At 34.3% G+C, this 18635-nt stretch overlaps 1 protein-coding gene across 2 annotated transcripts in view; it reads left to right on the top strand.

Moving 5' to 3' along the window:
- The window catches only part of SCAMP1 (secretory carrier membrane protein 1), a 100718-nt gene extending 85032 nt beyond the window's left edge, over positions 1-15686 (top strand). For both annotated transcript variants that reach the window (XM_077759897.1, XM_077759896.1), the window contains one exon: positions 12836-15686. In XM_077759897.1, coding sequence (XP_077616023.1) covers positions 12836-13000 — 165 coding nt within the window. In that variant the 3' untranslated portion in view covers positions 13001-15686. The remainder of the gene's footprint in view (positions 1-12835) is intronic.
- Positions 15687-18635: the final 2949 nt, after the last annotated feature.

Below are 18635 nucleotides of genomic sequence, written 5' to 3'. Positions count from 1 at the left end.
CTTTTATCTTTTTCTTCCTTTTCATTCTAAGCTTCAGCTAGCCCAGAAATGTTTTGCAGGTCGCCACACCCTCACTTCCCCCAACTTCCTTCAGTCCATTTTGTGTGTAGTTACTATGTTAATCTAAAAAACAAACAAACAAACAAACCCAGCACTCTGAAGAATTTTGAAGTGGACTTGGATTGGGGAATGGGATTTTGGTGGTTGTGGGAAGTACGGCTAGTAGTGACCTTTTACCACTCCTGGATCCACACTTTCTTCTCTAGTCGAGCTGTATTTCTGAGTTTCTTTATATATATGACATACGTTCCTTTGTCACAGTTTTTGTTCTTTCTATGCTATTTAACCTCCTGGGTTTCTTACTCTTCTCTGCCAGTTGAAGACCTACTACTTTCCTTCAAGATCTAGCTCAAATATTCATGCCTTTTTCACAGAATCTTTCTCATTACTCATATTTTAAGGATTGTGTTCTTAAGTTTCTTGGGAACTTACTGTAGGTGTCNTCTAGCTCAAATATTCATGCCTTTTTCACAGAATCTTTCTCATTACTCATATTTTAAGGATTGTGGTGTTCTTAAGTTTCTTGGGAACTTACTGTAGGTGTTACTATGGCATCTGGGTACAAGCCGCTTTACATACCTTATAATGCTCATATTCTGGTACCCAGCTTTTTGAAATTCCCCCAGGGTGAATATGGCTTCTAGCCTTGGAATTAAATGAGAGGAGGAAGAGCTTTGGAACCATACAACTCGGTGAAATTCTGGTGCCTTGACTTAAAGCTATGTGAGCTGAGGCAGGCTTCTCTAATTGTTCCATTTCCGTGTCATCACCTGTACTCTAAGCTCCCTCAGGAGCAGAGCCCTAGTCTCTGTGCTTTCAGGTTTTATTGATCACATCTGAAACAGTGACTGTCAGTGATTGATATGTGGTAGGCACTCAGAGTATTTGTTGAATGAAGGAAGGGATGGGAATAATAACTACTTCCATAAGGTTGGGGTGAGGATTAAGTGAAACAGTGAACATAAGCTGCCCAGCACAGGGATTCCTCAACTAAAATAACAACTTTTTCTGGTCTTCTTGACTCCTTTATCAGTTTATATGCAGGGTGGTGTGGTTTAGCGTCTACTTTTGTTTAGTAGGTGCCTGTATCAATCAGTGTTCTGTCAGAGAAGCAGAAAAGAATGAAGAGATTGATTGAAAGGAATTTGCTTATGTGGTTGTGGAAGCTGGCTGTGTTAGTCTGAAATCCATAGGGCAGGCAGACTGGAAGGGTTGGAAAGTCTCAAGCAGAACCTGAAGCTCCAGTCCCAGGTGGGATTTCTTCTTCCTCAGAGAAACCTCAGTTCTTTTCTTAAGGCCTTTCAACTGATTAGATCAGTCCTACCAGATAACTCAGAACATTCTCCTTCTGTTAAAGACCTCTGATTAATAATCACATGCCCAAAATGCCTTCACAGCAACATCTAGATGAGGGTTTTATTAATAACTGAAGACTAGCCTAGCCGGAAAACCTGACGGTCACAACAGGCCTTTGGACATTTCCTTGATTATTCCATATGTATCATTGCAGGTGCTTTATAAAACTAGAAATGTAGTAAGTTTAAAACACAGGAAATACTATAAAGGGTTTTGGGGTATGTTGCAGGTTCATTTCATTGATTAAACAACCATTCTTTGATCATGTGTTATGTGCCAAGTGCTGTACTTTGTATGAGCTCAAGGAGCTCACGTTTTGGTGTGGAGGATAAGCAAGTGAGTGGGTATCACAGTCCAGTGATTTAGTGGCTATTTTGGGGGCAAGTCCAGGGATCACAGAGGAGAGATATCTAAGTTTTGGAGATCTTTTGAAGTAGTGGGGTCTTTTAAAGTATTTCCTTGGCTGAAATATGATGAGCAAGAGTTATCTAAGTAAAAGATTAGGGAGAAGGGAGAGCCTAAGTAGGTAGCAGGGATACCATTTTCATATATAGTTGCAAGAAATAGCATGGCATAGTCAGGGGACTAAAAGTAGCTCAGAATGGATGGGATATTAACTTGGTACATGAATTGGGCAGGAAGAAATGTGGGGTGTTGTTGTTGGAGGACAGGAAAAGATGAGACTACACACATTAAGTTTGTTATATTTTGCAGGGTCTTATAAACTAGGAAAACTTGATAAGTTTGGATCGTTTCCACAGAGTGGTGGTGAGCCATAGAAGTGTTTTAAAGAGAAAAGTAACAGAATTGATGAATTTGAGCTTTAGAAAGACTGTTCTCAAATAGACTTGACGTTTGTAGGGGTGGGGATATGGTACTTGGAGAAATGAAGATGGGGAGACAAGATAGGAAGCCAGATAGTAATGGTGGCAGAACTACGGAAGCAGCAGTGTGAAGTAATGGTACTCAAGGGAATATGAGCAGGTAGTGATTGATTGGACCTGGCCCCAGAAGTGGAGGATGAGTGAAGGCTCAAGAACGACACACAGGTTTTTAGATGGTGGGTCATTCAGGAAGAGTGTACGGGAAGAACAGATAGATGGGCATCGGGGTGCCTGGCTGGCTCAGTCTGTGGAACATGTCATTTTTAATCTCAATGTTGTGAGTTCAAACCCCACATTGGGTATGGCTCCCACTTAAAATAAATAAAAATACATTATACGAAAAGATATATGGGCATCAAGTTGTTTTCAGCTTTAAATCCAGAGAATTTTAAATGATGTTGGGGCATCAAAGTATAAATACATGGTAGTCTTTTGAATGTATAAATTGGATGCAAAGGAAAGAGCTCTAGGCTGGATTTCTAGACTTGGAAAGTATTGACTTCTTGATGCAAATGAATCCTAGAAAATGGGTATGGAGTAGGACGAGAGAACACTACCAACACTTAGAAATCTGCCGAAGAAAGAATGTGGAGGGAATTTTAGCCATTGGTCATGGTGGGGTGTGTGGCGCAGATGATTAATATGGTCGGAATGTGGAGGTAGTGTTTATTCTACAGCTGCTGTTTGACTGCTGTGTGTAGCTCTCTTAAGTCTTTGACCTGCAGCTTTTTCCCCAGGAACACTTAAAGTTCTTTAAGATGCAGTGCATTAAAGGAAAAGTTGTAGAGTTGTGCTTATTGTATGTCAGGCGTTGAAAAGAAATATGACTGCTTCCCAAATAAATGTATTAATATGGGAAATGTGCAAGATACTCTTCTTTGGTTGACTTTTTTTTTTAACCTCATGGTTAAAGAAGTTACCAGTTTACTCTTTTTATATGTGTCCACTGTCAGTCGATGCAATACAAGTTCCTAAACGTCTTTGAATCTCATAGTCTTGTGAAATAGGAATTTAGATGAGATGATTTTCTGAATCATTTTATGAGGTACAATAAATGGAGATAATAAAAGCTGAACTATAATTTGAACTCAGATATACTTAACAGTAGCAAGGGTCTCTCTTACTTTGGATAGAAATTGAGATCCAATAAAAACACTTGATTTTGGGGGCACCTAGGTAGCTCAGGCAGTTAAACATATAAATCATTAAGTTCTGGTCATGTTCTCATGGTTTGTAGGTTCAAGTCCCATATAGGGCTCTGTGCTTACGGTGCAGCGCCTGCTTGATATTCTCTCTCTTCTCTTTCTCTGCCTCTCACCCCCTTGTGCTTTCTCACTTTCTCTCTCAAAGTAAAAAACAAAACGCTTGATTTTTTAATTTTCTTTTTCACACTTGCTCAAAACTGGCTGCTTCCTTTGTGTGTATGTAACCATAGTTGCTAACCACTAGGGGTCAGGCTCTTCATAAACAGATAATGCCCTCCAAAAGTTGTCGATAACCACCATTTGACTCTAGAATCACTGCATTTTATTATGCTATTCCGTGTTTCCAGCCCCAGCTAAACATGCTCTGTGGTGTATTTTTATTTCAATTATAATGAATACAGTTTTGAGAATTTGGTTTGCATTCTGAAGTCTTACATAATTGGAGTAGGTAATCATTGCTGTATAAAGTGCCCACTATGAGTGTCATGGTATCTTTGTTTCCTTGTAGTGTCATTTTATAATTGAAATTTGAAAAAAATGAAATGCAAGAATATCTGTTATTTCAAAGATAAGGGAATACTTCAGTTCTTAACTTTCAGAGATTTCTTTAATTTTCTCTTAGGTTGTTTCTTTTTAAAGGTCTTTTTTCTATAGTAAACAAATAGAATTGAGTAATAATTTTGGACTCAGGGAGAGGGATTTTCAGTGGGTCAAATAATGAATGAATGAGTCACAGGAGACTGCATATCAGGGGAATCCAAAATTTTCTACCTTTTAATTGATAAAAGAACTAGAATGGCTTAGTATGGAAGAGATAAATAGATGATACATAATTTGTATCCCTTTTGGGACCTAGTTATGAATGACTATTTTTCCCATAAAATTTAAGAAACTGCTCATGGATGTTTGTGTTCACATTAATAAACTAATTACTAACAGTGATGTTTTTAGCATTTCAAAAGAATTTTAGAATAAATTTCACTTAAAAAAACCAGATTTTCCTAAACTCTTGAATTTTTAAAAAACCTGCCACCATATCTATNTTTAATATACTTTTTTTTTTAATAGTCACATTTAGGTATACTTTTGCCCATTTCTGTTTTTTTCTGAATCATCCAACACTAATTTTTCCTGATGAGAAATCCATTTCAGTTGGTTGACATGGCCTGTTTTCTTTCTTTTTCTTTCCTTTCTCTTTTCTTTTCTTTCCTTTTTTCTTTTCTGCTTTTCCTTCCCTTCCCTTCCCTTCCCTTCCCTTCCCTTCCCTTCCCTTTCCCCTTCCCCCTTCCCCATTTCCCCTTTCCCGTTTCCTTTCCTTTTCCCTTTCCTTTCCTCTTCCTCTCTCTTTTTTTGAGAATGAGCATGTGCAAGCAGGGAGGGTTAGAGAGAGAATCTTAAGTAGACTCCACATTTAGCACCAAGCCAGAGGTGGGGCTCAATCTCACGACTGTGAGATTATGACACGAACTGAAATCAAGAGTCAGATGCTTAACCAACTAAGCCACCCAGTAATATTTGTTAAATAATATGTTGGGGACATTAAAATTTATTCTGCTCTCAATAATTTTTATATTTTTGTTAACTGAATTAGAGTTGACAGTACTACATTGGTTTTAGATGTACAACATAGTGATTTGACATTTATAAATTACATGAAATATTTTCCAAATCTGTCACCATACAAGGCTACACAATATTATTGAATATATTTCATGTACTGTAATTTACATCTCTGTGACTTATTTATTTTGTACCTGGAACTTTGTACCTCTTAATCCCCTTCCCCTATTTTGCCCGTCTCTCCACTTCTGTATTCCCACCCCCAGCAGTTAGTTTTTTTTGATTGTTGTTTGCTCATTTGTTTTTTTAGAGTTTGCAAAAACATGAAATCATACAGTATTTGTCTTCCTCTGACTTACTTCAGTTAGCATAATACCTTGTAGGTCCATCTGTTATATTATTGCAAATGGCAAGATGTTATTCCTTTTTTTTTTGTTTGTTTTGTTTTGTTTTTTGGCTGAGTAATACTGTATTGTGTGTGTGTGTGTATGTGTGTGTGTGTGTATGACATCTTTATCCATTCGTGTTTCAGCAGATCCTCAAATTTGTTCTATATTTTGGCTAATGTAAATAATGCTGCAAGAAAAATAGGCATGTATGTTCTTTTCAAATTAGTATTTTTTTTCTCCTTGGTAAATACCCAGAGGTGGGATGACTGTATCCTATGGTACTTCTGTTTTTGCTTTTTTGAAAAACCTCCATACTGTTTTTGCATAGTTGCTACACCAATTTACATACCCACAAGCAGTGCAGGAAGGTTCCCCTTTCCTCACATTTTTTGCCAACGCTTGTTTTCTCTTGCCTTTTTGATGATAGATTTTGACTGGTGTGAGGTGATCTCTCATGGTGATTTTGATTTCCATTTCTCTGATGATTAACTGATGTTGAGCATCTATTCACGTGGCTTTTGGCCATCTTTATGCTGCGTTTGGGAAAAGGTCTTTTCAGGTTCTTCTGCCCATTTTTTAATGGGATTTTTTTTTTTTTGGTGTTGAGTTTTATTGATTCTTTATGTATTTTTGGATCTTAATCCCTTATCCTATATATAATTTGCAGATTTGTTCTCCCATTCAGTAGGTTTCCTTCACTGGGAAAAAGCTTTTTAGTTGATGTAGTCCTAATTGTTTGTTTTTGCATTTGTTGCACTTGCTTGAGGGGACATACCCAAAATATATTGCTAAGGCTAATGTCCAAGAGTTTACTTCCTGTGTTTTCTTTCAGAAGTTTATGCCTTCAGATTATGTGTTTAATCCATTTTGAATTTAGTTTTGTATATGGTATAAGAAAGTGGTCCAGTTTCATTTTTTTCCAGGTAGCTGTTCAGTCTTCCAACACTATCAAAGAGACTGTTTTTTCCCCAGCGTAAATTCTTGCCTCCTTTTGTCACAGATTAATTAACCATGCAAACGTGGGATTATGTGGGGGCTTTGTATGGTGTTCCATTATTCTGTGTTTCTTTTTGTGCCAGTACCATACTGTTTTGATTACCAATAGTTTTGTAGCATAGTTTGAAATCTGGAGTTCTGATAGTTGTGATGGTTTTTCCTTTCTCAAGATTGCTTTGGTATTTGGGGTCTTTTGTAGTTTTGTATAAATTTTAGGATTATTTTAGTTCTGTGAAAAATACTATTGGTATTGAATCTATAGATTGCTTTGGATAGTTTGAACATTTTAATAATATTCTTTGAATCATGAACATGGTATATCTTTCCATTTGTATCAATTTACTTATTGTTGTCTTATAGTTTTCACTAGATGAGTCTTTCACCTCTTCGGTTAAATTTATTTGTAGGTTTTTTTTTTTCTTTTTTGATATAACTATAAATAATACTGTTTTCGTAATTTCTCTTCTAGTTATTAGTGTATAGAAGTGCAACAGATTTCTGTGTATTTTCTATCTTGTAACTTTACTGAATTGATTTAATCTAACAGGTTTTTTTTGGTGGAATCTTTAGGGTTTTCTAAATATATTTTATTATGTTATCTACAAATAGTGATAGTTACTTCCTCCTTAATTATGTGGATGCCTTTTTTTTTCCTTGCCTGATTTTTGTGGCTAAGACTTGGAGTACTGTGTTGGATAAAAAAGACAAGAGTGGACATCCTTGTCTCGTACCTCATCTTAGAGGAAAAGCTTTCAGCTTTTCACCACTAAGTACGATGTTAGCTGTGTAAATGTCATATATGGCCTTTATTATGTTGACTGTATCTACTTTCTGCATATCCACTTTCTTGAGAGTTTTTGTCATGAATGGATGTTGAATTTTGTGAGGTGATTTCTCTGCATCTGTTGGTAATCGTGTGATTTTTATCTTCATTTTGCTAATCTGGTATATTGATTGATTTGCAGATCCTGAACAATCTCTCATCTCTAGAATAAATTTCACTTGATCATGGTGTATGATCTTTTTAATATATTATTCAATTTGGTTTGCTAATTTTGTTTTTAGGATTTTTGCATCTGTGTTCATCAGCATTATTGGCCTGTAATTTCCTTTTTTTTTTTTTTTTGTAGTATCTTTGGTTCTGGTATCAGAGTAATGCTGGCCTCATAGAATGAATTTGAAAGCATTTTTTCTCTTCAAGTTTTGGATTAGTTTGAGAAGAATAGGCATTAGCTCTTCTTTAAGTGTTTGCTAGAATTCACTTATAAAGTCATCTGGTCCTCAACTTTTGTTTATTGGGAGTTGTTAAAAAAAAGAATCATTGATTCAGTTTCATTACTAGTAATCCATCTGATCAGAGTTTCTGTTTCTTCCTGATTTAGTCTTGGATGATTGTCTGTTTTTAGGAATTTATCCATTTCATTTAGATTGTCCAGTTTGTTGGCATATAATTTTTCATAGTAGTCTCTTGTAATCCTTTGTATTTCTGTGGTATTGATTGTAATTTGTCCTCTTATTTCTGATTTTATTTATTTGAACCTCTTTTTTGTTTGATAGTTCTGGTAAAGGTTTATCATTTTTTTCTTTGCAAAGAACCAGTTCTTAGTTTCGTTAATTTTTTTGGTCTATTTCCAGTCTGATACGTTTTATTTCCTTTATTATTTCTACTAACATTGGGCCTGAGTTTTTAGTGCCTTTAGGTGTAAGGTTAGATTGAGATTTTTCTTGTTTCCTTGAGGTAGATCTTGTTTCCTTTTCTTAGATCTTCTTTTGCTTTGTCTCAAAGATGTTGAACTGTTGGGTATCCATTTTCATTTGTGTGAAAGTATTTTTTAAAATTTCTTCTGGTTTTGTTTGTTGACCCATTTGTTGGTTGGTAGCATACTGTTTAGCCTTCATGTATTTGTGTGTGTGTTCCCAGTTTTTTTCTTGTAATTGATTTATAATTTAATACCATTGTGGATCAGAAAAGATACTTGATAGAATTTCAGTCTTCTTAAATGTATTGAAGCTTATTTTATGACCTAATATGCGATCTGTCCTGGAGAATGTTCTATGTTTGCTCAAAGAATGTGTGTTCTGCTATTTTTGGATGCGGTGTTCTGTGTATATATCTATTAAGTACATCTAGCCTAATGTGTCCTTCAAAGCCACAGCTTTCTTGATTGATTTTCTGCCTGAATGATCTATTGATGTAAGTGGCATGTTAAAGTTCCTTTTTAAAATAGCCTATGAACGTAATTGCAAACTAAGCAATTTACTTTGTAACGTAGGTACAGTCTGTTAGATTAGTATTATACCTCTTTGGTAACTTTTTTTAATAGGACAGTTTTGAGCTTTGTTTAATCCCTAACAAATAAAGAAAAAAATAATTATTTAGTGGCTTCTACTATAAGTTACTATGTCTTATTTTTTTAATTTAAAAAAATTTTTTAATTTAATTTTTTTAAAGTAAGCTTTACACCCACTGTGGGACTTGAATTCATGATCCCAAGATCAAAAGTTGCATGCTTTAATGACTAAGCCAGCCATATACCCCAGCAAGTCACTATATCTTATAGGTGATATAATAATGAATGGAAATTAGCTCTTTCCCTCAAGGAACCAAAAGCACATGGGGTATAAGACATGTAGATAAACCCTACAAAAGAAAAGGCACACTATATTTCCCTAAAAGATGTACAGAGTATTGGAGGTGCTCACAACAGGGAGAGCCACAGCTGCATGCATCAAGCAGAAAGAGGACAGTGGTATTTGAGATAGGCCGCAAAGGAGGAACAGGATTTCAGTAGTGTGAAACTAGAGTATTAATTCAAGAGATGACAGAAGGGCTATCTGACCCAGATCTATGGGCAATTCACAGATGGTTTATAGGAAATGTTTAATTGATAACATTAGGCTAAGAGATCTGTAAGTTTTTCTTAAAAACTCAAAACAATAAAAATTTCAAGAATTAGTTTTTTCTCAGGTTTTAAAAAGTTATTTTTAAGTAACAGGCATCTTGCATTAATAAGAGCATCATTTCTTGAAATCATTTTCTGTAAGCTTTATATATGTTTGGATTATTTTGTTTAAGTAAAGTACCATGGGTCTTTAATTTCCATAGCATATAATTTTTTTGTGTCATATACCACCACAGTATACACTAACATATTTTTGAAGATAGAAAGAAGCAAGATACCCTTCTGGAGTTGCATCTTGGCTGTGACTCTTCTCCAGATACTTAAAAATCAATTTTAATTTTTACTAGAGTGACACATTTACATAATTCTCATTTGATCCTTAGGAAAAATGTGAGAGACAGGTAGGACAAGTACTCTTGTTTCATGGGAAGTAAACTTGAGGTTTTGAGTGGTGACCAGCCAGGCAGAAAGTAGTGGAATCAGTAGATAGCAAATCTGTTCTTTCTGTGCTACTCCTAGAGCTAAATATTTAGGTTAATGAAATCCTCATAACTAGAAGAGATAGAAAGTATTTAGGTTGTTTTTTCAAATTGTAGTATTTTGCCTTAAAGCTTTGTCCCTGATGTCATGAGGAATATGAGCTATCAATAGATAGCACGATGAAACATAGCAGGAAATTGAGGAGTTTTTTGAGATGGTAATGCTTATAATTAGCCTGTCATGTTGCTAGAGCACTGATAAAAAGAATCCTCCTTTTCCCATGAATATAATGGATTTCATACAGTATTTGACCATTATGCATTGAATACATATGTGTAGTCTCTTCCCTCTAGGTGGCTCTCTGAGTCTATATTGATTTGGACTACTGAGAAATGTGTGCTGTTCGTACCTTTACTTTGCCTTTCTGCTCTTTGGGGGCTGTGCATGACATAATTAAATATATACAATTAAATAATTAAATATGAAGCCCATGAATATGTAACATCAGGCACTCAATTTAAAACAAATTTGGAAAAGGAAATAACAAAGCACGTTAGAGCAAACATTTGTTGATTATATGCCCATAAACTTAGGGGGAAAGGAGAAGAGACTGACAAGTGAATCTGTGATTATATTGTACTGTGACAGTTGTGTAGTAAGTAGACAAAGTTTATTAGATTCCTATAATAAACTAAATTTTCTTGGTCCTAATTATATGTGTTCATTGTTTTTACGATACTTTTCTTGAATATAGCTGTAGTAATTTATCTGTATCTTTAATGTTCCATAGAAAAATTGGAATAAAAATAATTACTTATGATTCTGAAAATTCCCAACATGAAGAACTGGTTTTGAAAATGTTGATTTTTGAAATTACAACAGGAAGTGATCATGTAATAGAATGATGTTTCACAGATTGCGAATGTGAAGATTAATTTTTCAGATCCCTTGATGTTCAGAAGTAGGGATCAGCAATTTTGTTTGGAACCATTTTTGTGTGTCATGATAGTCAATTTGAATAATGCATAAAGATTATCCCTGGAGAAAAATGAATATAAAGGAGATAAAATATAATGTTTACTTAACCAACATGTGAAGAAGTAATTTTCTCATCATTTTCTCAAAGTATTAAAGGAATTGAATTATGATAGTGCCATAGTACTAGAAGAAAACAATTTTAGAGTTTACCTAAAGTGTACTTGTCAGTGCTCTCATTTTCTTCCTGACTCTCCTACACTTTGTTCCACTATAAAATGGCATTTGGTTTCATCACCATGTCAGAAGAACTCCCGGCTGTCTGGGTATTTTTATCTTCCACCCTGAGCAGCTCTTCATTCCTTAACATGGCTTTCTTCCCTTGGCATCTGTGGAAAAAGTCCCTGGTGTTTCCTATTCCTTTCTTAATTATTCCTTGTTGTTGTGGGTACCTCTTAAATACAGGTATCTTAACAGACTTTGATATTTGACTCTTTCTGTTTTACTCCATGGACCATTTCATTTATGTCAGAGTTGCAGCTACTATTTATGTGCCATTGCTTTTCAAGTACTTGTCTCTGGCCTATTCCTCTCTTGAGCTCCAAACCAAATCTTCACCTACCTGCTGCCTGCTGTAGTAGATATGAATGTTTAGAACTTAGTATCTCCTTTCCCCTCTAAACCAACCTACCATACCTATTCTCTGTCTTGTTGAAACAACTTCCCAGTATCCACGTTTGATTTAAAAGTCTTTGATACGTTCTACTTTTTATTCTGTATTTACTCCACAAGTATCAGTTCTTATTCAGGACTGGGAAAACGACTGATGTGGGTGAATGGTCTCTATCCCCCAAACCTGCTTCGATTGCATTCTGGGTAGGCTTAATTTAGATCTCATCAAAATATGGTATAATTACAAGTTCCCTTTCTGTCTCTTTCTCCCTCCCCCTAAGTTTGTAGGCATGTAATAAATAAATATTCTAATTTGCTTTTTTCCTTTCTCAGATTTACATAAATTGGCTGATGTTATGTATTGTTGCACTTCCTAGTTTATACATCTCATGATGTATGTTAATAGAATGTTTTTGAATCTTGCTCTAGAAAATAAGTCGCAGAGATTTAAGTGATAAATCATTATGGGCAGATAGTTCCCAGATGTGTTTCCTTTCCCCAAATTTCCTAAAAGTAAATCCTTCAGGACTTGACCATACACAAAAAGCAAAATGGTACACAGAGTGAAAGAGGATAGCAAAAGTATCTTTAAAGACATAAGTAGTGCTTGGTATATTAAATGATGAAATAGTAAACATTTGATTATAATAGGGTTAGTGGTGTATATGTAGACAGCATGGAAGTAGATAAGGCATTATTCTCTTCGAATTGCCTAAGGTAGTAAGTTAATGTATTCATGTCTGAGTGTCTCTTGTTATGTTTAAACCATTCTTTGTAGTATCTTGAAAAGTAGGTACAGCAGAAAACATAGCTTTTTGCATTTGGTTAATAAGTTTTAAAAATTATTTTTGGTTTGGCATAAGCATAACTCTCTCTTCTGCATTGGGGATAAAGTGGAACACTCTGTTAGGAAAATATTTAAATACAGGGGCTCCTGGGTTACTTAGTCGGTTAAGGGTCCGACTTTCGCTTAGGTCGTGATCTCGCGGTTCGTGGGTTCGAGCCCCGTGTCGGGCTCTGTGCTGACTGCCAGCTCAGAGCCGGGCTCTGTCCTGCCTGCCAGCTCAGAGCCTGGAGCCTGTTTCAGAGTCTGTATCTCCCTCTCTCTCTGACCCTTCCCTGCTCATGCTGTCTCTCTCTCTCCTAGAAATAAAATAAAAATATATATATAAAAAAAAGGAAAATATTTAAATACAGTATCGTATGTCATTGTGGTGGCTAATGTTCTTGACCTTATGAATCATGGCTAGAATCTAGTCCTTTTTCTCTGAGTAATGTCAAGATAATTGAAGGGTTGCTGAAAATGGGTGTGTAGATTACCACTTACCTTGTCCCACTTTTTTGTGCCTCTGTAGGTACATGGACTATACCGCACAACAGGTGCTAGTTTTGAGAAGGCCCAACAAGAATTTGCAACAGGTGTGATGTCCAACAAAACTGTCCAGACTGCAGCTGCAAATGCAGCTTCAAGTGCAGCAACTAGTGCGGCTCAGAATGCTTTCAAGGGTAACCAGATATAGCGAACCCTCCAACAATACACTGGTACCTTCTGACTGTACTTTTTCTCCAGTTACTGTATTCTATAAATATTTTTATGTTCAAAACACAGTACACCCAGCATGTATATTTCCTGTTCACTTGTGCATGGGCTAAAACCAGAACACTTCCTTATCTTATTTACCTAGCAATTTCTTAATATTTTGGTGCCCCTTGCAGAAAAAAAAATCACATGCTAAATAAATATTCTCCATATTTTTTGGGGGATGAATGTTCAGCAAATTATTTCAGTGGTGACACACTGAAATTAATATGGTACTTATGATTAAAAATGCATTTAGTACTAGCTGCAGTCATTCTTTCAAAAATCTTAGACTTAAGGATTACATATTGGAGCATTAAAGCAATGCTTCATTCCATTTTCCCCATTTATATTCAAAGAAATAGGCCATCAGGGACTTAGGGATTTTAAAATTGGCTTGCTTTTTAGCAGTTTTAGTCACCAGTGAAGAGCCTGTGTGCATTTCGTAGTAGATAATGTAAATTTTATCTTTTTCTTTTTGTTTTATTTTTATAGAGTAGTTGATATTTTCATACCAATCTCTGATCTTGCATGGACACCACATTTCTTAAAAGAATTAGTATTTTGGCTTTTGCACTGCTTTTGGTTATTGGATTACAGAGTTGGTGGTAGAATCAAAGAAGAGATTTTCTGCAATAGTTTCTTTTAAATAAAAATTTATTGGGATGCAATATGAGAACATAATATGCAGTGCATTATCCAAAAGAGGGTAGATAATCAATGGAATAGAATGTAGTGATGATAATACCGTTGTTTTTTTTGTTTTGTTTTTTTAATTTTCAGTATTCGTATCATAGTAGAATATTACTGTATGGAAACTTTGGTATATTCTTGTGGCTACTCATTTTAATTGAACTGAAATTGTGTTTGGCAGCTTTTTTTGGAGGAGTGTGTGTGTGTAATTTTTAACAGAGGTATTAAAGACTAGACTAATTCCTTGTCCAGAAAGAATATACAGTATTTCAGGGATTTTTCTTTTAGCTTCTCATCTGTAGTGGGATTAAAAAGAAAAAGATGCTTTTGTTTCACACGTACTTGAATCCCTAATGCACCTCAGTCTTTGAACTTTTAACACAGACTGAATACATTGAAGTTTTTCAGCAATAGAAAAAAATAAAACATATAACTTGAACCAAGCAAGAAAATACAGCTACAGTTAAATGCATTAATTATGACTGTGACCATGTTGAAATTGTTACTATGCAGCCTAGGAGTTCATTCTTAGAGTATACTTGGTTTGAAACTTTGAATCATATTTAATACTGATTAAATGACGCAAAGACCTTTGAAAGTCATTATACTGTGTTTTGGAAGTCCTTAGCTAATTTAAGATTGCAGAATAATCAGTAGTGATTTATTCAACTTGATATTAAGTAAGGATGGTCTATTGGGTTAAATTATTTGAGACTGCAAATAATTTTTTTTTTTTAATAAGAATCAGATGGGTATAAATGGTTAAATCACTTGCATTCTTTTCCCCAAATCTGGAGGTAAATGAATTTTCATACTGAGGGTGGGATGATGAATTCTCACTATTTATAAGGGAAGCTTTGCGTGATAGTAGGTAACATGGATCCATCTAGATGGTGTTTACATTTTATTTATTTGGGATTTATTCAAGTAATATGCTTGGAAGATATTTCTGTTATTCTGATTAAAATAGGATTCAGAAAATGAATTTAAAGTTGTTTTTATGAATGTTTCTGATTACTAATAATATCCCTACTTTGTCAAATAAGCCAGTTCAAGTTCTTCAAGTTCTGTAATATTACTGAAAATCTATTTTATCACAGTGTGCTTTACTGAGTGTGTATTTTACAGACATCCAAAACATTAACCACAAAATACAACAGGAGCTCTTATGCTCATCATTAATTTACATCTCAAGTCCATTTCTTTTTTTCTTTTAACTACAAATGAATATAGAGACTTGAAAAATACTGACATACTTTCCTTCAAGAATAGGAATTATCTCTATTTTGTGGAAATTCCCAAAGGTAGCATTGTTAAATACCATGTAACTAAAACTAACAGTACCTTTTTTGTGTGTGGATGGGGAGAATGTTCAAGATCCAGTTATTTGGGTTAATAGAAGCTTATGAGAGAAAATTGGTTTCTAAAAACATAAATGTGGATTAAAATGATGGCAATACTAACAGTTTGGTAAGGCATAGGGGCTTTAAATTCTTATTTTCTCTATTCTCCTAACAATAGTTGGTAAATGGTCACATTTTCCAGCAAAAGATTGGCATTTGTTAATGTTTTATATTTAATACTAATGTGACCCACCCGGTATCACAGTCATGAAATGGTTTTCCTGTTGTAAGCATCCATGTCATTTTTCAGTTTGCAATATTAATTTGTGGCTATTTTACTTCAAACTAAAATTTGAACACTGGAAAATCATTGCTCAGTGATTTGTAATTTGGGACTTGGATTATTTATCTAGGGGTGTTTGTATATTTTGTCAATGAGTAATATTGCGCTGCCATCATGATGAGTGTCATGGTTCTATATAAATGCCCTCCATCTGTCCCTCTAATGTTGCATGTTTTCAGTGGTTTGGAAGTTTTGTATATTTATCGTATTAACACAGAGTGTCATAAAATAAAATGCTGTTTACTGGATGTTAGTTTGTCTAATTTTAAACACTATATTAGCATTTCAGAGGTAGAGATTATGCTGTCAGTTTAATGTATATAGACATTTCACATTTGATTTTTAAGAAATCTCTGTATAATTCTAACATGTGCTGAAAACATAAATAACAAAAGACTTCGTTAAAAACTCTCAGTAACATAAAATGACAATTTTTCTGTTGCATTAGAACTGTTAGGTGGTGGAACATGAACTTCACTCACATTTTGATCACTTTAAGGTCAAAATACACATACTATCTAGAAGTTAGTGAGATTCAAAATGGAAGCCCTGCTTTGTGGCTCAGGTTTTTCCTTGTGGGTTAAAATGGATGCTTCTGTACTGGTATTGTATTGATTAGATTGAACTTGTGTTCTGTTTCCTAACCTACCTACCTTTGTTTTGTGTGCTGATGAAAGTATCTGTTTGTGTATTGTTGGATTTTTCACTTGGTAATCTAAGGAGGATGTAAAAATCTAAAATGTTCATGGTGAATCCTACTCTGAGAAATACATGTTAAAATAGGAACAGCATTTTTAATATTCTGGGTATTACCTAAAAAGTGAGTTTGGATTTTTCATTGGATATGTTGTCTTCTGTAAATCATGTTGAGATAATATATGGTTCACGTTTTAGAGGAGATTTATGTTAAATTGAGTTTATTTTCTGTAATTTATTTGTACCAGGATAATGCTTTTACAGTTACTGCTATATCTTTTTCTGAAAATGCTGACATAATAACATTTAATTTTATATCTTTATTGGTAAAAATCTGTGTTTAGACTGTTTATATATAGAGTTTGTTACAGTTTTGCACATATTCTCCCGTTAGAATTACCACGGCTGTCAGACACCATTGCAATGTATCTCCTTCCGTTTTTCCTGTAAGAAATATGTTGAGAGGGGTTTTTTGATTCCATGTAATTAAAAACTTTTCAAGTTAAATAAAAGTGGTTAATGTAAAAATAATTGATGGTTAAATATAAAAAAAGCCTTACTTTGATAGATTTTCAAGTACCACAGTATAAATTTATGTAGAATAGAATAATATATTTTAAAACATTAGAGTTGTTTTAAATACTTGCTTATTAGCTAAAAATTTATACCTCAGTGGTTAAATATTATGGAAGTGAAGTATTTCCACTAGAACTTGAAGATCTATTTTACCAAACCGTATGCTTTTTGTATTGATGGGTGTTCTAAAACCTCATTTTAGGGCTTTGTCACAGTGTATAGAGAACTAGAAAGAAATCTATAGAAATTTGCTAAGCCAGATGTTGCTGCTAATCTACAATAGATAAATAGATATATTCAATTTAAAAGTTTTAGGAAAATAGGGAAAGACTCTTCTCTAGTGTTCTTATTACCCTTCCTGTGGGATTCATATTTACTGTTTAACTTTGTGGTTTTGATAAGAAAAAGCCTTCAACCTATAGAATTTTCATTAGCACTCTTCATGTTTTCAAATGGCAAGGAGATTGGAGCCACCATGTAGCAACGTAGTGAGTGTTAAATTTTATGTTTATCTAAATCTTGATTTATTTTTTACCGTATATGTTTCTGGGTTTACATGGTTGATGGTGTAGTTAAAACTTTGCTGCCACTAAAACCAATTTTATCTTTTCTCTAATAGGACAGAAAAGAGTTAATCCTTTGAACCTAGTAATGTATACAAATTTACTTAGATAAAATTACTCTAAATATTTTCTCTACGTTTAAACAGTTATAATTTGTAGAATCATAGCATGCAAATTTTATTTTTTAATTACGTGTAATCTTTGAATTCCTTCAGCACTCATTTAATATTGTGTAGGCCAGTGGTTCTCAAGGTAAATCAGAGTTGTGAGTAGTTGTTACTGTTGGTAGTTTATAATATTCTCCAGCTGTTTCTTCAGCCAGAAACCACTCTTGTATCTGGTCATCATAGTAGTTCCTACAGGATTAAAGTCTACACAAAAACTCAGTCCACTGGGCATGCACCTTCCTCAAAGTACGAAAGTCATATATACCTGTTAGAGAACCATCAGAACATATGGAAAATGATGTATGAGAAAAAAAATAATCTATTTCTATCATCTAGGAGTATCACTGCTAATGTTTTATTGTATTTTCCATTCTTTTTCTATGCACACATACATTTTTAGAGAAATAAAGGGTATAAGCATTGTGGATTTTTTAAATCCTGTGTTCCCTCTTTTAGAATTATACCATAATGGCCTGATAGTTTAGCTTCTAAAATAAACTTTTCTAATTTATAAAATTAATACACATTTCAGTAGAAATTATAGAAAATATAAGCAAAAGATAAAGTTGCTCATAATTTTATACCAATAAATAACTATTAAAATTTGGTATATATGTTTCTATTAATTTTTGAGGAAGACCACTTTTATCCTGAAATTAAAAAATAAGTTTTCCTTTCAACATTCTTGTAGTAGGTCCTTTAGGAAAGGTTATTTGGTTCTTACAAGCCTCATTTCTTTGGGCCCCTTAAGATCACATTGGTACAAGATGTTGTCTAGCCATAGCAGACTTATGCTGGTCTCATTAAATGACAAAAATGCATAAGTAGGATGAAGCACATGAAAAGTAGTTGAAAAATAGTTGAATAGTTTTCCATTTCCGGTATGAGGCCCAACTGCTCACCTTTTTTAATCACATTATTCCAGTAATATTCTTACTCTAAGTTTCTCAAAGCTATCTTGAATTGGTTTCCTATTACTTTTAAAAGGAGAATTTTATTTATTTAAATTAAGTAATTAATTGAGGGAGAGAGAGCGTGAGCAGGATAGAGGCAGAGAGAAAAAGAGAATCTTAAGTAGGCTCCATGCCCAGCACAGAGCCCAACCTGGGGCTCTATCTCACAAACCATGACATCACAACCTGAGCCGAAAGATCACGACCTGAGCCGAAATCAAGAGTCTGGCAGTTAACCGTAT

This window comes from Crocuta crocuta, unplaced genomic scaffold, assembly GCF_008692635.1.
Source record: "Crocuta crocuta isolate KB4526 unplaced genomic scaffold, BGI_CrCroc_1.0 scaffold162, whole genome shotgun sequence".
Taxonomy (NCBI): domain Eukaryota; kingdom Metazoa; phylum Chordata; class Mammalia; order Carnivora; family Hyaenidae; genus Crocuta; species Crocuta crocuta.
The sequence above is the reverse complement of the archived record's forward strand: the minus strand, read 5'-3'. Positions and strand labels throughout refer to the sequence as shown.